Genomic DNA, 27,797 nt, shown 5'->3' with positions numbered 1-27,797 from the left:
AGAGAATAATCTGGGAGATAAGAGGAGGAGGAGCCACAGCCTAGGCTGAAAAACTCAGAAGGAATAGGGATGTGGGAAATGCTCCATTCTCTGGAAAATTAAGACGAGGAAGAGGAAAAGTGCTTTCAGACTTGCCAGATTCTGTTACTATAACATTACAATAAAGATAGTATTCGTACTCTAACCTTTTGGGCTTTTGAGTCCTACTTGGATAGATTATATTGAAGTAGGACATTTTAATCCCACCTCAAATCACATTTGGGGCAGTGTAATGGCTCAGTGGTTAAGACCCTGGGCTTGTTGGCTGGAAAGCCAGCAGCCCAGGTTTGAGACTTGAGCTCCATGTGACAGGGTGAGCTCCTGTCCTTGCCTCAGTTCCTGCCAACCTAGCAGTTTGAAAGCATACAAATGCAAGTAGAAAAATAGGTACTACTTCAGTAGGAAGATAAGAATGCTCTGACGTCATGCTGGTCTCATAACTGTGGAAATGTCTTCAGATAGCGCTGGCTCAGTGGCCTTGAAATGGAGATGAGCACCGTTCCTTATAATTGGCAACAAGTAACAAGTAAAATCCTTTAGAAACCACATTTAATAGAAAAGTACAGGTGGAAAATACAACCAGAGGAGTTTAGGAAATGCAGTCTTTATTTACTGGGGGCATTGACCTACAGGACAGTGGTTCTCAACCTGTGGGTCGGGACCCCATTTGGGGTCGAACGACCATTTCACCGGGGGTCACCAAACAACACAATCCGCCATTTTTTCCCCTTTTCCTTAGCTGTGCTACTCCCTTTTATTCTATTGGCTTTTGAAAGCCAATAGAATAGACTCTCTTGAACAGAGTCTAATTCTATTGGCTTTCAAAAGCCAATAGGAATTGTCCAGGCTGTCTCTGCCCTGCTGAGCCCGCCAAAAGTCCCATTCTGCAAACGGTGCTGCACCAGTTGAGTAGTCCTTGACTTACGACCGGTTGAGTAGTCTTCGACTTATGACCGGTTGGGGTTGCGGCATTAAAAAGGTTGAGAACCACTGCTATAGGACTTTGCATTCTAAATTTTTTTCTGCAGACACAGTCTCCTTAATTCATAGTCTTATATTGCATGCAGGAGTCTTGAAAAGAGAAACGTGAAGCCGAACAAGTTTGAGAGAAGTCTGGTAATGTCCAATTTTCATTTTTATTATAGTGTTCATTACAGTTTATTATAGGCACTTCAGACACCCAAATGTTTATGATTTCAGGGCTATTACTGCTAAATGCATTCTTTTTGGATTTTTTAAGACATTTGATTAATTCTACCTAATATATTACCTGCAACCTGAGCAGTGCATGAAATGAGAGAGCAGTCATCTCTCACCATCTGTGAACTTCTTCTAATACTCTGTCTGGGTCGGTTTAAGTGTTTTGTTTTGTTTTGCTTTGCTTTGTTTTTAAAGAATGGCCACTACTTAACTGAAACTGGAATGAAACTAATCCTTTGAAGGAGAAGTGCCAAGGATGCACTTGGGAAGGAATGTTCCATTCTTCCCAATCTAGTCTTCCAAGTGAATTGGAAGGACACCTTCTCCTTGTTTAGTAACTACAATCTGTTCCTTAAATTGGAAGTGAAAATGCTTGCTAAATAAACCACGTGTGTTTGTGTGTGTGTGTGTGAGAGAGAGACAGAGATCCTGCAAAGAACCTGGTTGCTGTCAATACATTCAGATAAAGTTCTCTTGTGCAGCTATGCCAATGTTACTTTCACCCTTGTTGCCAGGGGCATGAAATTTGATTGTAAGTGAGCATGTTGGTCAAAAAATATTTTTTTTAAAAAAATACTGTTGTATTTGCAAAGAGTCATTAAACAAGATAGCCACTAAAAAGGAATGGCTGTATAGCTTTCAGAATTCTGATATAGCTACTTTGGTAACCAGTCCAAACAGATCTAGAGGATGGCAGAATAGGGAAGATTCTATAGTTCCTTCATCATTCTATATTACCTACCATATCTGTACTAGATTATAGAATCACTTGAGAATAGATTTGAGAATAGATATGAAGGCCGTTCTGTAATTCCCGCTCTGTGTCCCTCCCTTTCCTGAAATGACACTCAAGTCTGAAGATTTCTGAACTCACAAGGGAGCTTCCAGATCTGTTATCCGATCAAATTAAAGCTTGTGGACATTAAATTCTACGATAAGGAATGTGACAGCACTTTCTTCACCAAGAGATAAAAGCTTCAGTGGGTAGCCTCCTTTCTTTTCTGCCTGTCTTTTGGACTTGACTGTCTTGATCACATCAGACCAACCTTGTACCTGCCAGATAAATCATACTGCATCACCCATTATCCCAAGATGCACAGGGTTAGAATGGAACATACTTTCATTTTATTATGATTAACTAATCAATTGAAGAAAAATACAGATGCATACGATAGCATTAAAAGAATCAATACAAGTTCAGGATTGATAAGTGTAGCTATGAAAAGAAGGGACCTGACACTTGTTTCCGGAACAAGTCTAAAAATGTGGAATATGTTGCTTGAAAGACTTCTTCATTTCTTCTTTCTTGGAAAAAAATATTCAAATCAAACAACATATATCAAAACTCTATTGTTACAAATCAGGGTTTTTTTTCTTACTCTAATATATTTTTTTTTCATAATTCTGCCCCCAAAAATCTATGTGATATCTCAGTAGATTCCAACTTCTGAGAATTATGACCAGGATAATACCTGGGAGGTCCTGTGCCCAAGAAGGCCGACATAAGTCTGATATAAGGAATTCAGGGAACGAAACAAGGAATGCAAAGACCCTTTAGTTCATTAAAGTCTTGTTTCTCTCAGTGTTGTTTGAGATTCAAGCAAGGGCTTTTCATCTGAAGCTGTGGTACGATCAAAGGACTTCATTGACATCCTTGCTTTCCCCTGTGATATCTGCTGATTTTTCCTATTTGTAAGGCCAGGACAAAATAGCTTAGGAGTGCTGTGTTTGTTCTATTGGTTTTGATGCCTTGAACCTTCAGTTTCTATACAATATTGAAAAAAAGGGATTCCTAAACATTTTACAGTTTTTTCCCTAATGGGGAAATGTGATTCCAAAACAAAATAGGTTGACCCTTAAGGGTTAGCTCAGTAATTGAGCTTGTACAATTGATTTTAATCAACATTTAAATGCTTTTGGAATGAAATTTTGTAATGGCAGTACTTTTCCGGTGGCGCTGACTGTTGCCTCCATGTTTTCCCAGCCTTCTAACTACAAGACTCATCTCTTTTCTGAAAGCAACCCAGAGACTCTGAGCAATGGTATGAGTGAAAAAAGCTGGATTTGTAACTCTCAGAACAAGACGTTGCCCAAAGTGGCAAACTACACTCGGAAAAAAACAAGAGTCAGAAGCAAGTTAAAAGGTAAAAACAATGATGGGGAGACTAGTTATTGGTTTAAAATGTTGCTAGACGTAATTAGCTCAGTGGAACCTGTTTTCATGTAAACTGTACATAAAATTAAACCAGAGCTTCTAAAGCAGTGGTTCTCAACCTGTGGGTCGGGACACCATTTGGGGTCAAACGACCATTTCACGGGGGTCGCCAAACAACGCAGTCTGCCATTTTTTTCCCTTTTTCCTTAGCTGTGCTACTCCCTTTTATTCTATTGGCTTTTGAAAGCCAATAGAATAGACTCTCTTGAATAGAGTCTAATTCTTTTGGCTTTCAAAAGCCAGTAGGAATTGTCCAGGCTGTCTCTGCCCTGCTGAGCCCGCCAAAAGTCCCATTCTGCAAACGGTGCTGCACCAGTTGAGTAATCCTCGACTTACGACCAGTTGGGGGTCGTGGCATTAAAAAGGTTGAGAACCACTGTTCTAAAGCAAGCTTTAGAGCTCATAATTCTTTTTAGCCCGGACTTAGGCTTGCAGCATTGTGTTTATGCAGGTGTACAGATAATATTTATTTGGAAATATTACAGTATCATGTACAGTATTAAAGATTTCAAAGTTTTGTGTATTGCTTATTACTTCCGACGTGTTCCATTAATAGGTGGTTTATCTATATTATCTTTGCTCATAATTGCAAACATTTGTTTATCTTTCCTCTCACAGTATTGCCGTTGTCTTCTCCAAGTAGTGGCACTGATTATGTTGCAAAGAAAGTAAGGAAAAATGAAACTCTGATCTTTTCTTTTCTGATGGATATGGCTGCCAGATGTATAGAATATGTAGAATGTTTGCTCTTTTTTTTAATGTTGCCCTTACACTCTACTTGTACGATGTTAGAATTTCTATGAACATAAAGGATTGACAACTGCATTATTGTGGATATCTTCAGATAATTTTTTTTAAAAAAATCATGAAACTACTTTAAGATTTGCATGAGTCGGAAGTCAAGGCCTTTTGTTTCTTCCCCTATCTTTCTTCACACTTTTTTGTTTTCCCTTTTTCTACTGTTGTCCCCTACTTTTTGCTTTTGTATTTTCACATTTTATGTTATAAATGAATAAAACTAAAAAAAAAATTGCATGATTTTTTGGTTAAGTGAGAAGAGCCAAGTATAAAGAAACTATTTCTTCTACTGAATTAACGTTCCAGAAGGCTGTCATTTGCTTCAGGAATTTGTAATGAAGATTGGAAACAGATCAGGAAATGTAAATTTATATTTCTGATTCAAAGGCCTTTAGATTTGCCTCTGTCAGTTTGTGAAGCCAGAGGCAAAAATGTCCAGATCCTTCAAGCAAGTTCAGTGTTGGGATCCTTGCACTTATGGTTACATCTGGAATCAAACAAGCTGTGAATGAGATACAGCCATTCTAGTAGATCTTTTGGAGAGGTATCTTTTGGATTGAAAATTTGCCATGCTTTTTTTTCCCTAGCTTTTTTAAAGGTCTTTTATATGAATATTTTTTTTTGTTCATAGCTTTTACATTACCAATATCTCTTGATAATAGAACCTTGTAGTGTTTCTACATTTAATTTGGTATATTTGATGCTCTTCCAATCTTCATTCCAGACAATATTAAAAAAACATAGTAATTCATCCATCTTCATTTCAATTTTATTCTTCAGCCTATTTGGGCAAAGCCAATATTTTCGACCTTAGCTGTGTTTTTTACCAGACTTTGTTATAAACAAAGTGGGGATTAGACTTCCTGTCCCTTAGAACTCCTAGCAACAACAAACTTAGATAACATGTACTTTCATCGGAGTAGTAATATCATTCATGCATGATATTAAGAGTTATTAAGTGAAAGATTATTAAAATTCTACTGCAGATTAAATTAATTAGAACTTTTTTCAAGTTGTTGAACTTTTTCATCAGTGCAGGTAGTCTTCAGGTTAGGACAACAAATGGGACTGGGAACTGTTGCTAAACAACACAATTGTAAAGAACGGTATCTTGTGACCACATCACTTAATGATGGCAATTCTAGCAGTTCTAACTGCCGTCGTTAAGCAAGGACTTCACTCAATCATGAGTTCCAACTTCTTGCTAGCTTCCCTATTGATTTTGTTTATGGGAAGCTAGTAGGGAATATAGGAAATCATGGTTATTTGGATGTCACATGCCCAGATTATGATTAAGTGACTACAGAGATGTTGCAATTGCTGGAACTCTGAGGACCATCATAAGTTCCCCTTGTTTCGCACTATTATAACTTTGAACAGTTGAATGAATGGTTGTAACCTAAAGACTACATGTATAGAGCTGCAGTAAGTGAAACAATTTGTATGCAGCAGTCTGTGGCTAGGTGTTTGATTTGATGATTTCAGTTTCTTCTCTAGATGAAAAATTCAGCTGTTCCTAGGGACATGATACAGAGAAGAACAAAGCCAGTATCAGAGATGCATCACTATACAAGCTATAGTCCAATTCATGTTTGTTCAACTCCTTATTCACCTATTAGACAAAGTATGTGCCTCCTTCCAATGTCATTTGAACTCTGTTTGAATTTAAAACTTTATATCATATTCTAGTGGTGTGGGCTTAATCATATTGTAATTGCCAATTCAGAAATTTGATTCCTTCACTATTGTCTCAGTAATGTGTGTGAACTGTAATTTTATTATTTAGAAACCTATATAACGTAATGGGATTTGGAATGCTCTCCATTATCTCTTTGTGAAGACTTGGAACAACTTTTGTAGCAGACCATTGCCATCTTGTGGTCTTCCAGGAGTATGACATTTTCTTTTAAAGTTTTAAGTTGTCACACAATCTGAGCTATTTGAAACATCTTCAATTTTGAATGTCTGCATTGTAACATTTAAAATTAAAAGGAGAGTTTACATTTTTAAAAAATAAAGCTTGATTTTGTTTGTCACTTGTGAGAATGATATGTCTCTAAAGGAAATTTCTCTAGTCACAATCCTACATACTCTGTGGTCCACAGTTGACATTATAGAAATTATTTTAAACCAGTATATTTTAACCCTTTAATTATCTAAACTACAGCACAGGTGGTGAGGATCCTTTTTTAAAAAACAATATTAAAGTTAAGAAATGAGGTGGCCCTTGAATGGTAGGTGGTAGTAGCAGGAATGACTAAGCGACTACCCCAAAATAGGAGAGAGCCAAGGTATGAAGATGTAGAAGGCATCTGGAAGATGAAATTTGAGAACTCCAGATTTCCACCTTATGGACTCAGGCATTCAATACATTTAGTCCTTGACTTACAACACTTCATTTAGTGACCATTGAATGTAGTCACATGATCAAAATTTAGGTGCTTGGCAACTGACTTGTATTTATGACAGTTGCAATGTCCCAGGGTCATGTGATCACCTTTTGTAAAATTCTGACAAGCAAAGTAACAATGGGAAAACCAGATTCACTTAACAACCTTGTTACTCAACAACAACTGCAGTGATTTACTTAACAACTGTGGCAAGAAAGGTTGTAAAATGGGGCAAAATTCACTTAACAAATGTCTGACTTAGCAATATAAATTTTGGGCTTAATTAACCACATCTCTGGTTGAAGATGCAGCTAAGGGTGTCTTCTTGACATGATGCTCTGTTTGGGAGGTAGAATGAGTAGCTGCCTGGTTGTTCTTGATTCCCTAGCCCAGTTGCCTTCAAACTTTTGGTGCCAGGGACCGCTTCTGTGCAGGGTGCTTTTTCCCTGGATCCCACTTGTGTGCAGATGCTGGTCTGCACACCGAGGGGTCCCCAGGCACAGCAGCCCACTATCATGCTGTGGTCTATTTGCAACCAGGCCATATGAGCGGTGGGCCAGCACACACAGGCATGCACGCAGCTCATCTTGCATGAGCGGCAGGCCAGCGCACACGCGCATGCACGCCGCTCATCTTGCATGAGCGGCGGGCCAGTGCATGTGTACATGCACATGCAGCTCAACTTATGCAAGTTGAGGTGTGCAGGTGTGTGTGTGTGTTTGTGCGCGCGCATGCACGCACGCTGGCCTGCCCCTCAAGCAAGTTGAGTGAGCTGGTCCGCCACTCACATAGCCTAGTTCCCTTCTCTCCCCCCCCCCCCCGTGCTACCAAGCCACAAAGTTTGAGGACCACTGCCCTAGCCAATATCAGGGAGTTGATTGCTTGGACCTTCAATTCTCTACATAATAAAAAGGTCTGAATTATTTCTCCAAAAGAGTAAAATGCAAGATCATGAAAATAAATAAAATTGGTCTGCATTTTGGGATGGGGTGTTGGAGAATTTGCATTAGCAAATTAATTAGACAAAGTTAGTATAGTGGTAGATATAGTGAAAATTGGAATGTTTGCTGTTATCCATCTATGGAGTTTGGCACCAACTAGTAGCATGCTGGAACCTGTTGCCATCCATCAGGTGTTAACATTGCAAAAAAAAAATCTGGCTTTCAGGAGTTGTTCAATTTCTCAGAATGCTCCTGTTGACACATTCCAGATAATGATACTGAACCAGGTGTACTCAACACCCACAACCCATGACATGCAAAATAGTATTTTCATCTTCCTCCTCAAAGCTGAATATAGATTAGGATGGATGTAGAACATTAAAAGCTAAATTTAGATTACATTTAGTAAGAAAATGCATACCACCATCATATATATTGTAACCCAGTTCCTAGACATTCAGAATGTCATACAATCCTTAGTTTGTATCATACTGTTCATCTAGTGTGGTCATTAGGAAAATACCTCTTGACAGACTTAACATAAAATATGGACGTAAGATGAAGTTGAATTTTCCTTCAAGATCTTCAGTATGATTGTTTTAAGCATATGTATTATGATGGTTAGTATTGTTTTTGCACACATATTTTAATCATTAGCTGCCAAAAAGTAAGATATAAAATAATTAAGGCCGGATACAAAGAAACAAGCATTTTAAAGTAGTATTACTATCTTGTTTTTTAGATGGCTTAGAAATTATGGATGCCACTTTCCCATTAAGCAGCAGTTCTTCACCCAATGCGTCAGATGCTAAAACAAGCAAGGTATAGGTTTTGCAAACACATGTATACATGTATATACAGATACCATGCATTAAATTGCATTTTGTTTATTTGTCTTTATATAACCATAAGACACCATATTATTTCCATTGCATTATTCCATTATAATGCTAGAATCTGGTGGAAAAGTATTGCAATTTTGATATTTTTTTTCTCTTTTTTTTAATGCTTTCTAGAAACATGAAGCTGCCGCTAGTACTTTACTCCTGGAAGATAAGATCTCCAACTCTAAGAGGAAATTTTCAGGTAAAATAAAGGAAAATTGGATAAATCTGAAAGAAAAATAATTTTGTCACCAATTTTCTAGTTTTTAAGGAGAAGGATGGTGTCCTCTCTGCTTTCTCTCCCACTGTGCTTTTGTGGCTTGGACAGTTTCCTTATCAACATTTAAAAAGGCAAGCTGTATGGGTCCAAATGATGTGAACAAAGCTTGGTTTGAATTGCAAGTCCCATCAAAATTTCAGTGGCACCTAATATGGTGAAAGTCTAAAGTGGTGAAACTTCCCACTAACTACTGTGTATGGATTTCCTTTTCCAGAATGGTCAGCTGATTTCAATAGAAAACACTCAAAGCACACTGAAAAGCAGCCTAGTAATGAATCCAGCATAATCTTTGAACCAAGAAAACTCTTTTCCTCCATAGAAATGGCAGATGAAACACCAAAAGGTAATCACACTAGAACCCTAGTAACAACATTCCATAAAAGTTTGAGCAAAAATGTGCGATCTGAATCAAATTTCCCTTCAGATAATGATGTTAATGATGGTGTTATCCATTCAGTTGTGACCGACTCTTGGCGATACTATGGGCCAGGTCTCTCCACATCTTGCAATCCTACACTACTTCTTTGAGTTTTTCTGTGCTCTGGCTGGTGTTGGCTTTGATGGTCTGCCTTCAAGAATGGATACAGTAATGAGTAATACACCTTTTTCACTTGTGACTTCTCAAAAGCAAAGGGGGCATTCTGAGGATAAGTTTTTGATCCATTTTTAGCAGCTTTCTTTTTTGCTAACACTCTCTTTAACATAGTCTACATTTGAATTTCATCTGTTCTGACATTGTTGAACTCCTTGAGTATTCCCTGAAAAGGTAGCTTAAGAGACAAAATACATGGTTCATAATCTTTATAATTGATGTCCTGCTTCTAAAAAAAAAGAGGCCTGTGTGTGATTTTAAGAGTTAAAACCATGGAAGTGTTCAACTTTTTCCCTGTGCTCCAATCTTCATAAATATCTCTGGTCTATAACCTGTTACACCACCCCAGAATCAAAGCATTTTGGGAGGTAAGATTGCATCCTATTAATTTCCTTATGTTGATATTTATATAGCCAATTCACTTCTCTGAACAGTTCGTAAGCTGTTGCAATTTAATCAAAAATATTAAAACAAAATACCATGAACAGATTATATACTGAAATTCCCAGATGATGATGATTTCAGAAAACGTTTAACTAAAAGGCCTTTATGAGCAAGATCTCCAGAATGCTAAAATAAGCATCAAGATGAATTATTGTACAGCTGCTGTAAATAAGGGGAGGAGACAGTGATCCTCACAGCAAGGTTTACAACAAAAATTTAAACTTTTGATAAGTGTGGATGACAGATACTGTGTTTCAGATAATTGGCAGTGTTTATTTGTAGAAGTTTCCCATCTTGTACACCATGCCTACAAAGTTAAAAGTTTTCCTATTTGTTCAGTTAAACGCAGATTTGTATTTTTGTGGGCTGGTTATTGTTGCAAATGCTTTAGTAGGAGAGCTGTGCTTCTTTTTTGCAGGCCAACCTTTAAATGAATTTGAGAACGAAGTATTTGCCTCTAAAATACTTAGAGAAGAAATCGATGACTCGGGGGTTATTGCTGCTTTCGAGAATTTTACAAGCGAATTGAAGAAAACATTTTGGGTAATTCTTTTTCCCTGCAGTTAGCCGACAGTCATTTTTCTACTGCGAATAACTTCCAGATAGGCTCACAAATACGTAAACAGATTTTTTTTTCCTGTTGCAAATTCCCTTATGTGCAACCAGTTCTCTCTCCTTCTCTTTTCCTGTCCTCTCCTCTATATCTCTCTTTATATTGTGTAGGCCTTACAGATAATTTAGATCGGGGTTGTTCTTCTTACCACAAATAATTTGTGATTCTAATCTCCCAGTTCTATGACTTAGTTTAGATACAAGAGGATGGAGATTTATACACGCAGCCTCTTGAAGGCACCTGAACAGAATATATCAGCCTTGTTGCATCGGATCCATCAGAAGCGGTAGGTGGTACCCATCTTGTCTAGTATAAGCATAGTGATCTCTTTTCCTGGTAGACGTTCATGGAGACAGACGGGGCTGCTTATGCATTTGGCAAAATAGCTCATGGTTCATAAGATGAAGCTTTGATGCTACTCTGTTCATGTAGGAAAAACACTTATTTTTTTTGGCTAAGGAGTATTTATTTAAAGCATGGTCAAAACAGGATAATGTATACTCTGCCTTATTTTCGTATTTCAGCCCATGACTGTTCTTCCTTTATGTGTTTTACATTGGAAGTACTTCCTTAAACAATTAATTAAACCAATTGCCATAGTAAGTTAGACATTGGTTAGGCTTATTTGTGTCTTGCTGTTGCTTTGTGTGAATTGAGCGTCACGGTAGAATGTGTGCAACAATGCTTTTATATTGTATGCTGTAAAGAAATACAATAATATAATAAATAAAAGCAATAATTGAGGGAAATATCTGCACAGTGGTTAGTTTTAACAAGGCTTCCACAATAAAAAAAAGTTTTGAAGGAAACCAAATCTACCAAAAATATGATTCGCAAACAACTTACGACCACAATTGAGCCCAAAGTTTTTGTTGCTAAGTGAGACATTTGTTAAACAAGTTTGGTCCATTTTACAACCTTTCCTGCCACAGTTGTTAAGTGAATCACTGCAGTTGTTAGTGACACAATTATTAAGTGAATCTGGCTTCCGTTGACTTTGCTTGTTCGCAAAAAGTGATCATATGGCCCTGGGACACTGCAACCATCATAAATATGAGTTAGTTGCCAAGCGTCTGAACTTAGATCACGTGACTGTGGGGATGCTGCAACAGTCATAAATGTGGAAAAACGATCATAACTCAATGTTTTCAGTGCCGGTGTAACTTTGAAATGGTCACTAAATGAACTCTTGTAAGTTGAGGACTACCTGTATTAGATGTTATTCAAATTAGATTGGTTTACTCATCAGTTGACTTCCAAATCAAGCAGTGCAAACGTATTAAGTCACTTGGCAGAAACTGATGAAATGGATAATGGCATTTACATTTTGCTCTAGTATATAGCAATATCAAGATTCATTTTGCTAATGAAATACGTATCTTCGATATATCCGCTACAGACTGCATGAACTGGAAATCTTCCACAAGAGTGTTGTTAACGAACTTGCCAACCTTGAGAAGAGAACAGAGTTTCTCTCAAGCCTTGAAAAGGATACCATGGTATGTGTGGTTATTCTCTCTCCATTGTTGGTTAACTGATTTTAATGCTTTGTCATCTGACTCACATTAAGAAAATTTGTTACAGGAATTTTGGACAAAACAATCCAATAAACTGAACTGTAAGCTGAATGCATTTTGCATTCATCAGATACAGAGGTATTTAATTGTTTCCTGTCTGTCCAAAAAGCACCATTAACGTTTCCTTTGCACATCTTTTCTCTTGGATGTGGGTTCAAATATCTCTACCTCACCATTGTTAGAATGTTTTATACTATAAATTAAAAGTGACAAATATCAAGAAATGGATGGTACTTTCTTCTCCAGTGCTACTTGCAGTTTTCCAGAGCAGTTTGAGTAAAGTGGTGCTTCTTTTTTAGGTATATAGCAATAGTACTTAGACTTTTACAGTGCTTTACAGCCCTCTCTGAATGGTTTACAATGTCAGCCTATTTCCCCCAACAATCCGGGTCCTCATTTTACTGACCTTGGAAGGATGTAAGGCTGAGTCAACCTTGAGCTGGTCAGGATCGAACTCCTGGCTGTGGGCAGAGTTAGTGTGCAATACTTACATTCTAACCACTGCGCCACCTTGGGTGGTTCACATATACAGTATAATTTCCCAGCTATGCACAATCCATCGTGTTGTACCCTGAATTGCAAATCCTATATTGGGCAGAGACCTCCAATTATATTACCTCTGATATTTTACCTGACACATTCAGTTTTTTGTACTAGAGGTGAAAGACCCTATCATATATTGCACAAGTAACAATGAAATTTAGATTGCAGTCTTTTGTTTTAGGGAAAGCAGTCATAGTCCAGGTCTGTTGTACGAGTGAAATGGGAACTAGGTATATAAACTTCAGTTTTAAGCAGTTCTGTTTCCACTTTGCACATCTCAGTTGCTTCTGCTTTGCCTTTTATTGCAGGATACAGTCCATGGATATACTGCTGGAAGACACAGGGGGCCTGGATGGAACAATTCACAATGAAAATGTATGTGTGTATAATTCAGTATACATTTTAACAATGAAACTTGAGAAATGTAAGGATTAACAGATTTCAGCTGAGTATGAAGATATATTTTTACTAAACATTTCATGTAGAGATTAGTATCTGGTCTCTAGTTACCTACATGAGCAATGCTCTCAGTTTGACACCCACCAGATAGACAGATTGTGGCTTTTTCTGTGTGATCGGTTGGTATAAAAACTGATAAAAATTGTATTTTAACTCGTGGTTAGTTTTAATTTCTGTTGAAAAATGTCAACATAAATGATGAAATGGTTTTCTCTCTTTTCCCACAGGATGGAAAAGCCACTGACCAGACAGAAGAGGGGAACAAAAGTGGGGCTGTTGTCTAATTTAAGTTTATCTTAAATGTAAGCTTAAGCAACACTCATCAAATATATCAAGTCACTTGAAAATACACATGAATATATTCAGTAGTAATTGTCTCATTATTCAGCGCAATCAAACATTTTCAGTTGTTTCTTGGCCATGAGGTAATGCTGACTAGTTTTTTTGTGGAACAAAACCCTTCAAATTCTGTTTTGAACCACAGCAATCAGCTACATGTGTGTATATATATAACCACAGCAATCAGCTACGTGTGTGTGTGTGTGTGTATTAAATACTGATTCCTGTTTCTAACTAGAAACAATTGTTTGTCTGTTTCCCCCCATTTTTATGTTGGAGACTGTCACCAGCTTTCACAGACGAAAAAATTAGGTACTGTAAATCCTCAACTTACAATTGGTCACTTAGCAACAGCCCCCCAAGCTGCTTATGATGCACTTCTTAAGTTCTGATGGCCACATTTTGTGCACTCAGCAACTGAATCACATTTATGGCTATTTGTAGCACCCTGGGGTCAAGTGATGTTTTTTATGTTTTTGCCAGAAACCAGTGTTCATTTCCAGTTTCCGGCAAAAAAATGAGGTATAGCAAATAATGGACTTGCTTAACTAGTGCAGTGTTTGCTTTACAACTGCTGCATTCACTTAATGATCACTGCAAAACAAAGTAAAATCGGGCCGGTAACTTGATGTCCTGCTTTACAACCATCATGACTTATCATAATTACTAGGGTCAATCAGGGTCATAAGTCAAGGACTATATACAATATCTGAGGTGAAACCGTCTGGATGACTACTAGACTACTACTGCTACCAGACAAATGACAAGTTTACTATATCTTGTTTTGGCATCCTTTTAGGAATTGTGAAAGACCCACTTCAGCCTGTTTTGAGTACCTTAGAAAAGAATCTTCTAAATTAGGGGTCCCCAATCTGTGGGCCGCAGCCGGTACTGGGCCGTGGCGTACTGGCCATTGGGCTGCAGGACAGGTTAGCCAGTGCACACACACACCCCTACTCACGCTAGCGCTGTGGCTGTGGGGCATGAAAATAGAATGCCACATTAGGGCGCAAAAACAGGCCCTGCCATGCCTTGGAATGGGAAAATGGGATGCCGCTGCGCCGTGGGGTGCAAAAACGGATGCTGCCACACTGCAGTGTGTGAAAACAGGATGCCGCCGCGCCTTGGTGCAAAAAAGGGATGCCACCACGCTGCAGGGCACAAAAACGGGCACTGCGGAATGCAGAAACGGCGCTATGTTGTGCAAGAACAGGGCAAGACTAGCAAGTATCAGGCAAGCACTAGCCCTGCCCATGTGCATCACCCACATGCTCATGGCCCCATGCGTGCGCAAGTAAAATGCTTCCCCCTCTCTTTCCCTCTGGTCCACCAACTGAGAAAGGTTGGTGACCTCTGTTCTAAATCATTCCTCCATGAGCTTTAAGCATAACTTTGCATTTCACTTTATAAGAGTGTGAATCCTTTCTGTTTCCACTTGTTCACCATAATCCATGGAAAAACAATTTGCCAAATGTTTCACAAATCTTGAAAATCAATGCGGTATCCCTGCAGTAAGTTGGTGAGCCAAACAGCAAAGAAAGAAACTAATGATAAAATTGTATCTCTAAAGAAAACTCAACAGTTGGTACAAAAATTATTTTCTACATCTGCTTGAAGGAGAAAGGCTGTTAACAATAAAATATGGTATAGGTTTTTATAGGGTTGAAGAAAGGAACTGAAAGTTAACAATGAATAATTTGCCAGCTATGCGCTTGAAGCCATTTCAGTGCCAGATGGACAAAAAGAGAAGACGTTAAAATATGTTGCTGTAAAACATCATTTATTTTCAATAGTCAATGTTTACAAGAAAATCATTTTAAAAGCCATAATCTTGGTTGTGATTCAAAATAGCAGCATTTTGATTGGTTTTTCTGCATTCAGTGAATACCTGAATGTAGCTTATTCAAACGGTTTTAAATGTTAACAGGATAACATTTTTTCAGCCCTTTAAAAGCTTGGTTAAGCTTAATCATTAAGGCAGTGTTGGGGGGGGGGGTTTGAAACCATCAAGATGAGTGAGACAATCCTTGTATAATTTACTATCTCTAATATTCACTGACCTGTGGAAAGGTTTCTACGAGAATCCCTTCAGTGACTCATGAATATTGTTCATTATGGGTCCTCCCCGTTACAGACTTACATTGCTGACTTACTTGGGTTAAACTCTCTTCCTCAGTTGTTACCCTCAGTAAACCTTTCAGTTCTCAGCACTCCCAATCAGTCAGATCAGAACTTGGCAACTTTAAGGCTTGTGGACTTCAGCTGCCTTATTTCCTCAGCCAGCCATGCTGGCTGGGGAATTCTGGGAGCTGAAGTCCACAAGCCTTAAAGTTGCCAACTTTGGAGACTCGTGGTCTAATGCATCTGATGGAATGAAGTTCTTCTAGGGCAGTGGTTCTCAACCTTTCTAATGCCGCGACCCCATAATACAGTTCCCCATGTTGTGGTGACCCCCAACCACTTATATATCACCGGGTGCCAGGGGCGTGGCCAAAGAAAAGGGAAAAAATGGCAGACAGCCTTGTTTGGCGACCCCCGTGAAATGGTCGTTCGACCCCCAAATGGGGTCCCGACCCACAGGTTGAGAACCACTTTTCTAGGGTTTTTAGTGTTGACTTTCAGCAGAGAGTTATGGGAAATGAAATGAAACTTATTTTAGGAATTATAATACAGAAATCCTGAATCCTACTATTGAACCTTTCGGAGAAATACTTAAGCTGAATTGGTGAAAAAATGTTTTCAGTGAATCTCTGTCCACTCTGTTTTCGTATCTTCCTCCTCCTGCTATTGGCTGTGGAATTCTGGGAGTTGAAGTCCACATGCCTTAAAATGGTCAAGGTTGAGAAACACTGTGCTATAGGAATGATAATAACGTACTCTTCCAAATTGGTTATGAAGTCAGACACTAAAAATGTAGAAATGGTGTGCAAAATAAAATGTAAAATGATCAGCCAAATACCAACTGTCCCCTATCATCATTTACTTTTAGAATTGATCGTGTCTCTTGTCTCGAGTATGTGGAATTACTAGCTGTGCAAATGCTTCTGTCCACCTGTTACCTATTTCTATAACTATAGAAAAGGTATCGAACTGGATAAAAGCATTTAGCTCTGTCTAGGGTGATTTGGGTAGTCCTATCTTCAGTATTTGAATTCTAATGATATAAAGCTTTTCACATCTCATGTGAATAGAATTTTACTTGGTATCCAAAATGCCAAGTTGGCATACATGGGCAAACTTGCTTTCAGAAATGCTGAGTTACTTTGTTGCATTGCTAGTCTCAATTATAATATTAATGTTAACGTACACTCAACCAGCCATTTGAGTTGCTGAATCGGTTTTAGTTGTCTGTAGATGTGGCATAATGAGAATAGATAGTGTCTCTGTTGAATTTCAAAGCAACAATTGACATTTGGGAATAAAACCAAAATTGTTGGACTTCAGCCTCCAAAGTTAATAACTTTCAGCCCATTGTGTGATAGTCATGGTGTTTAAGGTACATAGCTACTGATATAAACATTCAAGGAGAGGTTTATGGAGCTATTCCTGTTCAGTTTTAAAGCAGTGCATTTTGAAAAGATGGCATACAGACACACTAATGTTCCAATGGTTTCACTGTAGATAAATGTGAATTTGTAATTAATCCCATTGCACTATATATTCCATCCTGTTTCTAGAATGGATGATAAGAGCAATCTATAGCACCATCAAGGCAACGACCAAGATTTTTGAGCAACACAAGATTTTTTCCCCCCTATTATAAATCAAGTGAAACTAAGAGAACACAAAAAAGCAGTGAGCTGTATCACTGAAGTTTGCTACTAGTTTAACTTTTTAGATTCTATTCAAGAATATCCAAATCTTTGTTATTAAAGGGAAAGTTCTCAAGGCATCTTCTCTATATTAAGAATTACAGAATGCAAATTGCCTTCAGCCCGATAAAAGAGGTAAGTGCCTTCACTATTTAATAGTCTATTGTTAAAAAGAAATCATTTAAATGGGGAGTAGAAGAATCAGTTACCACCAAGTTGTACTAAAGTTGTGTATAATAGTTTTGCTTTGTTTTAGAAAAGTGTTGTGAGAGGTATTTGTATTCTACAATGTAATAGTAAAAACATGGTTATTGTACTTTTTTCTTCAGAGCACCATTAATTTCCTTTAGGTAGTTTTTATGGAACCCATTCTTAATTTCTGTCACCAGAGGAATCTCTTTCACGTTAGCTTTTGAAGATGCTTTCTGATATGTCTGAAAAGAAAAGTTAAAAGGGTGATTATACGTGGGTATAAAGAAGCATGCAAATATGATTTGTCTAATGTTTAAACAGCGTGCAGTCTCATGTCAATACAATACTTTTGTACTAGGTTATGCCCACATGTTTTAACATTTTCATATCTTGCTATTGCAAGTTAGTTTGTAGAACTATCCCTTCTGACTTTGTGGAACAGTTAAACAGGCAGCTAAAATTGCATCTTTTCTTTGCCCCTTCCTTCTTACACACCCGCACCCCACCCTGGACATAAATCCAACACTCTTCTGTTTATGGATAGCAGAATTTGACAGAAAAATCTTTCAGCTCATCTTTTGCCCGTTATGCAATCATACTTATCCTGATTATTTCTTGTTATAAGACAACATAATGAAAAAATGGGCGACAATATTTTGTCCTACCATTCTTTCCCACTTTAAGAAAAACTCACAGGCACTAGATTTGCAAAGCTGAGATGTGAGGAGCTAGCTCTTATAACAGCACTGAGTAAACCACTTACGAAGGACAATTAGTTTCTCAGATAACGAAACAACATAGCTTTGGGTACCAAGAGAACGCAATATAACCATAACAGAAGAAGCATAGCCTTAAAGACAAGATAAGTGGGGCATGTGAACCAGCTAGAAACAACATACAGGTTGTGCAAAAAAGCAATACAAATTTCCACAAGGGTTTCTGTGGGAAGATTTAAATTAGCCCAACATAGCATACGAGGAGCAGAAGCTGGATAAAGTTCACATGAGGAATAACTTGCCCTTATTTATATAGCCTTTACCTAAAAAGGGAGAGGCTATATAACCATCTATCAGGTATACTTCACTTTGAATTCACACAGTGAGCAGGAGGTTGTATCCAATAGCCTAAATTCACTTTTTCAATTTTATGAATGCTTTCCTTCTGTTTGGGCAATGAGTCCCATGAGGTTACTACTGATTTGCAGTTAGAACTAAACTGACTATCCCTCTATCCATCAATCCTTAGCAAGTAAGGCTGTGCAGTGCTTTGAAGTAAAGGACAAAAAGGCACTTCAGAGCATGCAGGAATATGCATGTAGCAACTGCTTAAGCAAAGGTACTTAGGCAAAGGTATCTGCGTGATCCTGGAAAGACATGGCTACTTTAATGAGCTGCAGCCAAGTGTTCTTGCAAACTGAGATGTATTTTGGGTTTTCAGATCTGAAATGCTGCAACCTTCTGCCAGATACATCTTTGTAGGTTTTTAAATATTTATTTTCTTTGTCCCATTGTTAGTGGCTATAGAAATCTGATCTGGTTATTAATTTGCCTTCACATTTCATGGGGGAAAGAAGCATGTCAAGAGAGAGCAACAAAGTCACCAATCTAGGTTGGACAATCAAATCAGAAGCAACTTATTACTTAAACTCCAAAAGCAGAGGTGCTTGTATTTCAAGCTTCAACTTTCATTCCTCAACAACAGACCTGTGCATGCACTTCTCCATTTTCTTGCTGCTTGGCTTACCTTGACATAAAAGTTAATGAACAGAACCACCAATGTAGCCATATAGGAGAACTGGAAGATGAGGCATCCAAAGTGAAAACCACAGGGTTTGACAATTGCACTGAGTGTATGCGTAATGGTGAGCAGAAACTGAATCTGTTAAAAGAAAAAAAGCATCACACCAGTTGCAGAATGAATTTGTCAGATTCAAATCGATCCTTATAATACGATCAATATATGTGGTCTGTTCTGCTAAGGCAATGATCTATATAGCCCTACCATAGTTGCTTGTGTTGAAGACTCTGGCATCTGGGGGGAAGGTTAGAACAAAATAAGGGAAAACTAGAATACATCTACATTTACCAACAAGTGCTGCGATGCACATTTATCTTCTAATTTAACATAACTGCTCCAATATCAGCCACTTTGTGTTTCTTGATTTATAGCTGCTCTGCTCATCAAACCTATTTTCTTCCTCTGTCTCACTTTTTGTGATAACTTCAGGGGATAGTCTGGTCTTTCAGATGCTGAAGTATATCTTCCATCATTTCTCATTTCTGATCATGAAGATTAAAGCAAAGGGGAGCAAAGCTCAATATTTAAAGGTCCCATTTTGCCCATCACTGCATTACAGAAGTAGTTGGATTTAAATGTGCATAACATTAACTTCCATGTGTAATAAAAAGCTTTCCGTGGAAGTTTTGTAAAGCTGAATAATCTACTACCCAAATTGATTTTATCCTCAGTTCTATCTTCGTTTCAAAGTGGTTTGTCCCTATAATTCCATCTTGCTTCAACACTTAGGATTTTTACTCTTTAAACTGTGATTACTAAGATCAAATGAGAATATAATTGTACCAGTTGTGCTTGAGTGAGGTATTTCTTCCACCAAAGGTATTTACGCATGGATGGAATGACAGACAGTCCATAGTAGGAGTACATGAGGATGTGGATAAAGCTATTCAAAGTGGGTCCAAAGAAACCTGTGTAAACATAATTAAATAGGTTGTCATATATTCATTATAAAATACTTATTTCTGTGAAGCAGCAGTAACAATTTATGACACTTTTAACTTATTGCAGTTTTCTTAGTATTGAAGAATGCAACTTGATTTCTATGGCACAAATGATTTATCTAAATATGGTTGTGTTAAATTTTTTTCTGCCCTTATTATATTCTGGCTGCAAAATCTGGAAGGCAAAATATTTTCTGCCATTTACTGATCATTTGGAGTACGCCAATGCTACTGTGAGCTACAGGTATTTCCTTACATCTACAGCAATGATTCTTGCAGTGTAACCTGCTGCAGCCTTCCCATGTTCACTTATTCACCTATTGCTGAATGTTTATTCAGATTCAGAGCCATCTTTTGCTCATGTTTACTACAGGTATTGTTACATCCACGCCCTATTTTTTTTTAAATGATGCAGATTGGCAATCAGACAAATTCTATGGGAAAGTTATCCAAGTATGTTGTTTTGCAGTAATCTTAATTGACATCTCTAAATACTCACTTTGTCCACAAGGTATCCAGTTCATGACGCACCACCAGATGTTAAACATAGTGACATGATGATAAACATGAAGGAAAGTTATTTGATTGTTTTTCTTTCGCAAAACAAAGAAAAGAGTGTCAGCAAATTCAATTACTTTGGAAACGTAATACCACCACAACACCCGGGCCACCTGCAAGAAAGAATCTGCAAAATTAATAATGTCATCTTAAAGCAAATATTCAGTTAATTTAAAGAAACCATAGAACGAAATACTAACTCATTTTGAAGATAATTCTACAGTAGCTAAAAATAAAGATTAATGTTGCTGGAAGCATACTTGTATTTTAATTATGATATGTCTAAGAAGGTACACAATGGTTTTTAGCCTCAGTTTCTAGAAGCAGTTACACATCCTGACAATAACCATATATGTCCTTGGAATTAAACTCAAGTTGATTTTATTGGAAATTCGGTGCTTTAAAAATGACTCCGCTTAAAATGCCATGCAGCTTTTCCAAGCCGTTGCTGTTTTAAAACACTTTTTTCTATGTATTTCCTCACACAGATTTTTAAGTTACGCTTCAGCTGCAAAATTAAGCTCCACAGAGGAAAGTACCTTTACTAATCTACTATTTACAGCAAATAAAAAACAATCTACCTGTAAATGCCAGTTACTGATGTAAACTTTCTTTTAATAGAAGGGTATAACTGACTTCAGAATCGATGAGCATGGAATTTATTCCAGTCTAGGTAAATCTATAATTGGGCAGTGTACAATCTAGAACAGGGCTTTTCAGCCAATGGTACGGGTACCACCTGTGGTACATTGGCACCTGACAGGTGGTACGCGACCATCCTAGAAAAGTGGTAGCAGGGGAATGAGCTGAACTGGTGGCAGCACTGCACAAGCCTGAGTGAGAGATGGCTGGAGTTGCAGGGTTGTCAGGGCTCAGTGGAAGCACCAGGATCAGTGCCGCTTTCCAGCTGATCGGCACTTCTTCGGGGCTGTCAGGGCTCAGTGGAAGTGCCAGGATCAGCACCAGGCTCCAGCTGGAGCTCAGTGCTGATCCTGGTGCTTCTGTTGAGCCCTGAAGACAGGACTACCTGTACTGAATCCTCAAACACAGGGGTCCCCAACCCCCGGTCTGTGGACCAGTACCGAGCCGTGGCACACCAGCAACTGGTCCACACAAACAAGCAAAGCCCCATCCGCGGGATGTAGGCAGCACACAAAACCACACAGCCTCTGGTCCATGGAAAAAACCTCTCTCCACATAACCAGTCCCCGATGCCCAAAAGGTCGGGGACCTCTGCTCAAACACAAAACCAAAACTGAAGCTGAATGGTAAGGAAATGACAAAGGTGTCATTTAGTTCCAGTCAAGTTATTTGATTTGCATTTTACCAGGTTTCAACTAATAAAAGCACCCCCTCAAGCATTGTGTGCTAATTACGTAACCTTTCAGGTCTTCCAGAATGTGTGGAAAGCCTCTACGTTGACTTCCTAGTCAGGCACCTAAATGGATGTAGGAGAAGGAAGGTGCTGAACTATGGTGTCAAAGGCATAATCACTCATTCTCACCCTAGGTATAGGCAGTTGTTAAACGAATCACTGCAGTTGTTAACTTAGTAACACGGTTGTTAAGTGAATCTGGCTTCCCCATTGACCTTGCTTGTCAGAAGTTCATAAAAAGTGATGACATGATCCTGGGACACTGCAACCGTCGTAAGTATGAACCAGTTGCCAAGCATCCAAATTTTGATGGGGATGTTGTAACAGTTGTAAGTGTAAAAAATGGTTGTAAATCACATTTTTCAGTGACGCTGTAACTTTGGATGATCACTAAATGAACTGTTGTAAGTCGAGGACTATCTGTACAGTGCTTCTTCACCCAGGCAAAGAAGGACATGGTGTTGTAAAACGTGTCTGTCACAACGGAGCATAGTAAACCCTTCTCTAAAATATTATTTTTAGAGAAATAATTTTGATGATGATTTTGCCATTAAAAAGCAAACAGCTGTACCAGAATTTTAAGATTAGGAAAATGAACCTTGTGCACAAATGTAAGGAATAATAAAAAATATATGGCAAATAAAAATTCCAGTCACTGAAATTTAAGTACGCAGAAGAGTGTTTTCCCAGCCTTTTGGACCAAGAGATTAGGTGAGTTCTACTGCTGATGCGATTTTTTTTTTTTTTAATGATTGGGATTATTGATTTGATCTTGGGCATCCTGTAACGCCGACTGTTTTAATCCATGTTATGTCACCCAGAGTCACTGCTGTAAAATGGGCAGTCATATAAATCAAGCACAGATAATGCAATCGCATACAGTACATATCTGTCCAAAGTAAGCTCAAAGAAATTCAATGAGACAATAGCTGCTAAGTCTGCCCCAGTTTGTACAAAACATTATATATAAAGTATTACAGGAGAAAATTTCAATGTAACACTCTCCAAATGCATTAACGGTCTTTGCAAGAAATATTAGGGTTTCAGATCCCACACCCTCACAGATTGCATTGCTGGAATCAAATGCATTAAATCATGTGTGAACACATTAGTGTTCCCTGTTTATTAAATTTCTTTTACCCTGAGGTCAGCTTCTCCTGCGCTGGTCAAGTTCTGACATTGTAAGTTATAATTTCCTTCCCGTGTAGCAAGAATTAGCTGAAAGAGAAAACATATTTATTATTTTGAATGGAAAACAGTGGTTTTAATAGTTTTTATGTTTTTAATATTTTTGTTCTTATGGTTTCTTTTTATTATTATTTGTGTTTTTAATTTTGTAAGCCTCTCAGAGTCACATATGTGAGATGGGTGCCTATATAAATAGAACAAACAAACACCTAAATAAAATCTTATATTAATTATGGCACACACTTGGGATTTAAGTAAGAGATAATTTCAGTTTTAAGCATATTAATAAAATAAATCTTCATCCAAGTAGTTTCTCTTAGAATTCTTGATTTCCCAAAGTCAGCTACAATCAATTCTCTGGTAATATTCCTTTGCATTTTTATGCAGATGACTGGAACTATTCACCCAAATTTCCCAAAACTATAATTAAACTGAATTAACATAATAAAGTGATCTTTGTCGAGAAATTTAATAAAAATTTGCAGCAAAACTGAAATAGTTTAAATTTACCTTAAACTTTGACAATTCAACTCCATTGTTATTTTGAATGTGAGGAAATAATGAAACAGTGTTTTTCTAGTAAGCATTTGTTAATTATGTAAGCGGTGTCATCTCCTATGACAGGGGTCCCCAATCTGTGGGCTGCAGCCGAGTACCAGTCTGTGGCCTGTTGGAATGGCTGGCGAGTGTGCACGCACCTTTCCCACTCACGCTAGTGCTGCCATGGGGTGCTAGCGGCCCTGTTTGTGTATGCGTGGGGGTGCTAGCAACGATGACGCCAGCATCACACGGGCACTAGTGGCCGGTTTGTGCATGTGTGCAGGCACCAGCACCACCACCAGTGCTGCTGTGGGTACGCGTGGCCCACTTGTGCATGCACGTGGGTGCTAGTGCTGCCATGTGCACATGCCCGTTTTGCTCATTTCCCTGCTCCTCCCTTTCCCTCCGGGAACCCAACCTGGAAAGATTGGAGAGCTCCACCCTACAAGATGCCTAACCCTTGTAAGTATCATTGTTGATATGTGGTTGTTTGCCAGAGTTTGGATTAGATTTTTGTTAACACAGGGATAAGGAAGAAAGTAAACGGTTTTGGAGTTTTTAAGATAATATTTAGACCAGTTTTCTCTTTTTTTTTAATTATTAATTTTTGAAGTAATTTTATGTATTTATGTATCTATTTATTTATTTAGAAAATTTACATACCCAACTCACAATGATCCCAGGTGGCTTACAAAAGTAAAATATTACAAAATACAAAAACCAATTAAACCCCCGTGCCTCTGGTGACAATAATCAGACAATTGCCCGATGGACTCCGTATCACCCTGAGGTCCCAGGCTCATTGGCAGAAATGTATTTTCAGGACTTTTCAAAAGACCATCAAAGTGGCGGGTGTGTGTATGTGGGGGGGGGTGTCAATCTTGTTTCTATAGGGATGATGTACTGCAGGGAGCGATCCACTATGGCAGGGGTAGGCAACCTCGGCTCTTTTATGACTCGTGGACTTCAACTCAGAATTCTGGGAGTTGAAGTCCACGAGTCATAAAAGAGCCAAGGTTGCCTACCCTGCACTATGGAGAAGGTCTTTCTTCTTGGTTCCCTTAGTGGACCTCCTAAGGGAGGGGACCTATAATATTCCTTGCCCCCCCCCCCGCCTGCTCTGATGGGTCAAGCAAATATGATTGGGAAAAGCCAGTCCTTATTATACTTAGTTTGAAGTATTTATATTTTTATTTTGTTAACTAGTTAAGCATAAGAATAGGAATAAAGTAAGCATTTAATATAAAAATCTGGAAATCACAAAACAGCAAACATTTGATAACAAAAGGCAGGCACGTATAAAAAGATCAAATGCAATCTCACATAGAGGTATAAATCTGCTATGCTAGTGATCTGATGAAATGGCTCATTATTTGACAGTGCCCCTTGCCTTCTGAAATGGTTTGGTTTCAGAGGAATGCAAAGGGAAGCAGATGGAAAGAGCAACATGATTCTTGCCTCCTGAGAGATATTTTTGCAGGAACCTAATGGAGTGCATATTTCTTAGTCATAAGAACAGCCTGGGTATCATTTGTCATGCTTACAAGTGGCGCAAAGTTATGAAGGCAGACAAGAAACCTGAGATTTTTTGTTTTGTGGATTCAGCTGGAAGGTTTAACTAAAAAGCTGGTGAAGCTAAAATCCTAGAACCAAGTTTGCAAGGAACTTTTCTCCCTTATATTCCTCTCTTTCACTGCTAGAATTAATTCTGGGGTTGTAAACAACAACTTCCATTTAACGTGTACTTTGGAAGGATGACAGAGACACAAATCAAGAATTCTTTCTTTCTAAATGATCTTTTTGCAATTATTTTGTCTGAGTCAGCAATCTGTTTGCTACAAAATTATGTTTAGTTGAAAAGCAGTCGTTTATTGCTTACTTATTACCATAACACATATTGCTTGCTTATTGCCAGAACATATATTGCAAACATTAAACAGAGTAGGTCAGTTACTATAAATAAAGATCAAGTAAATATAGTCCATCTTGACTTATGAAGGAAGTGGCAAAAGATATAAGCACCTCGGTGAGTCACTCAGATTTCTTTCCTAATATTTATTATTGGCTAAGACAGAGAACTTCCTGAGTAAATTCTGCTCATTGGCAGGTGCCTAGAGTTGCTATGATGCAGTGCTACTTGAAGCAAATGATCCATAAATGGTACAACTAAGGTCTTAGTTTCAAAATGGTCAACATTTCAACATACATCTGGACTGGAATCTAAAACTCCAAACTTACTTATCTTACTTATCATTTTATCCCTTTCTGTATTGCATGAACGTAAATAATATAAAACTTTTTTCTGTGTGGTGGTATCGTGATGAGGTAGGATAAGTCAAGCGTTTAAACCAAATCCAAGTTTAATTAAGGCTGAAAGGAGATGTTTTTTGTTTCTTTTCAGATAGATTCAGAAGGAACTGTGGAGAAAATCAGTGGAGAATCCAAAAAGCAAATCTAGGGCAGGAGAGGAGGTCCTGTATCACTGCTTTGTTGGAGGAACAATCCAGATTTCCTGCTTTGCCGAAGCTCTGCTTTCTATGTAGGTTGCCTATTTTTAGATGCTCTTCAAAGAGCTAGTTTAATCCATGGTTTTAGATGGGCTGCTGAGATATAAAGTAGGCAGTACTTAAAGACAACAGCGCCTCTATCCCAGAGAAATAAATTATTAGAATATAGTGTATGATATGGACTTAAGCTGAATAATCAAAATATGGTGCCTGTCATCCATGATGAGAGAAATGATGTCTGAAACTATGGTCTTTGCAATACTACTAGGCATTGTTGTGGTTTTTAATAAACCAGCTATTAACATGTCTGTTTTCCAGGAATATCCCTGGAATATTCAAAAGTCTGACATTTAAGCATTCAATGGAAGACTAAGGAAAGGCATTTGCCTGCACTTTAGCTAGAAAAAGACTGTCCCTGCATACTCTGATGGCAACAGTTACTGTTTAATTGGCTAGTGGTTGACATCCAGGTTTAGTTGAGTAGGAACAGCTATATCCAAATATGTGCTATTGCATAAAATCAAGAGATTGTAGAAAGATTATTTTTAAACAGAATTTCATTAGAAAAATAGCAGTGTACTGGGAATAGAGAAGTACCGGTATGAAATTTGAAATGACCAAGAAAGATCTCTATTTTTATAGATAATGATTGATAGATAGATAGATAGATAGATAGACAGACAGACAGGATAGATAGATAGATAGATAGATAGATAGATAGATAGATAGATAGATAGATAGATAGATAGATAGATAGATAGATAGATAGATAGATAGATAGATAGATAGATAGATAGATAGATAGGGAGGCAGGCAGGCAGGCAGGCAGGCAGGCAGGCAGGCAGACAAGATAGATAGATAGATAGATAGATAGATAGATAGATAGATAGATAGATAGATAGATAGATAGATAGATAGATAGATAGATAGACGATTCTTTCTCACCCCTATAGATGGGGTGTGCCTTCCTCAACTTCACATCCTCTGCCAGAGGCTTGGGAGTTTGAGGGTTCTGTGCAGTATCTTAGCTGTTCCTAGTACTGCACTTTTCTTGACAGACAGCTCCTGGCACCTGTTAGGAGTTACAGCCCTAGTACTTCTCCAGCTTCTCAGACTCCTTCTTCCTGATGTTGCTGTCATATAGCACTGCTACATCTATCACCGCTGTTATCTTCTGTTCTTTTCCTAATACCAAAATTTCTATTACCATGACCTGCTGTTTATCTGGATCTGCCCTACAGAATCTTAGCCCTCTTCATTCTCCACCACTTGTGGAATCTCCCATCTGAACTTGAGAGGGTCTAGCCCACTGTGCAGATGTTCCTGCATACAATGCCACCTACTTGGTTGTACCTTTCTTGTATATGCTGTCCTGCCTGCATCTTACACCCTTCCACTATGTATTGCACTGCCTCTGAAGTCCCTCTGTATATTTTAAACAATGGGTCCTATCTAGTGCGGTACACCCCTGCTTTTATGGATCTAATGCTTAGTGCCTGTTCTTATGCTGCTGTGTACAGTGCCTTGGTGTTGTTATTTACCCCTATTAAGTCATAGAGATCACAGAAATTAA

At 38.2% G+C, this 27,797-nt stretch overlaps 2 protein-coding genes across 5 annotated transcripts in view; one reads left to right on the top strand and one right to left on the bottom strand.

Annotated features, from left to right (window-relative positions):
- SYCP2L (synaptonemal complex protein 2 like) overlaps window positions 1-13,445 on the top strand; it is a 39,139-nt gene extending 25,694 nt beyond the window's left edge. For all 4 annotated transcript variants that reach the window (XM_039349586.1, XM_039349596.1, XM_039349567.1 and 1 more), the window contains 12 exons: window positions 1,107-1,155; window positions 3,224-3,383; window positions 4,073-4,122; window positions 5,750-5,876; window positions 8,326-8,405; window positions 8,600-8,669; window positions 8,962-9,090; window positions 10,202-10,326; window positions 10,588-10,682; window positions 11,796-11,895; window positions 12,825-12,891; window positions 13,203-13,445. In XM_039349586.1, the coding sequence (XP_039205520.1) occupies window positions 1,107-1,155; window positions 3,224-3,383; window positions 4,073-4,122; window positions 5,750-5,876; window positions 8,326-8,405; window positions 8,600-8,669; window positions 8,962-9,090; window positions 10,202-10,326; window positions 10,588-10,682; window positions 11,796-11,895; window positions 12,825-12,887 (1,048 nt within the window). In that variant the 3' untranslated portion in view covers window positions 12,888-12,891; window positions 13,203-13,445. The remainder of the gene's footprint in view (window positions 1-1,106; window positions 1,156-3,223; window positions 3,384-4,072; window positions 4,123-5,749; window positions 5,877-8,325; window positions 8,406-8,599; window positions 8,670-8,961; window positions 9,091-10,201; window positions 10,327-10,587; window positions 10,683-11,795; window positions 11,896-12,824; window positions 12,892-13,202) is intronic.
- Window positions 13,446-15,073: 1,628 nt separating this feature from the next.
- ELOVL2 (ELOVL fatty acid elongase 2) overlaps window positions 15,074-27,797 on the bottom strand; it is a 34,739-nt gene continuing 22,015 nt past the window's right edge. Inside the window, exons 4-8 of the mRNA XM_039349553.1 lie at window positions 23,130-23,207; window positions 20,556-20,727; window positions 19,899-20,023; window positions 19,062-19,196; window positions 15,074-17,560 (exon numbers count right to left, since the gene is read on the bottom strand). Of these exons, the coding sequence (XP_039205487.1) occupies window positions 17,435-17,560; window positions 19,062-19,196; window positions 19,899-20,023; window positions 20,556-20,727; window positions 23,130-23,207 (636 nt within the window). The 3' untranslated portion in view covers window positions 15,074-17,434. The remainder of the gene's footprint in view (window positions 17,561-19,061; window positions 19,197-19,898; window positions 20,024-20,555; window positions 20,728-23,129; window positions 23,208-27,797) is intronic.

This window comes from Crotalus tigris, unplaced genomic scaffold (assembly GCF_016545835.1).
Source record: "Crotalus tigris isolate CLP2741 ecotype Arizona unplaced genomic scaffold, ASM1654583v1 scf7180000017564.2150845, whole genome shotgun sequence".
Taxonomy (NCBI): domain Eukaryota; kingdom Metazoa; phylum Chordata; class Lepidosauria; order Squamata; family Viperidae; genus Crotalus; species Crotalus tigris.
Note: the sequence above shows the minus strand (reverse complement) of the source record. Positions and strands in the feature narration are given on the sequence as shown.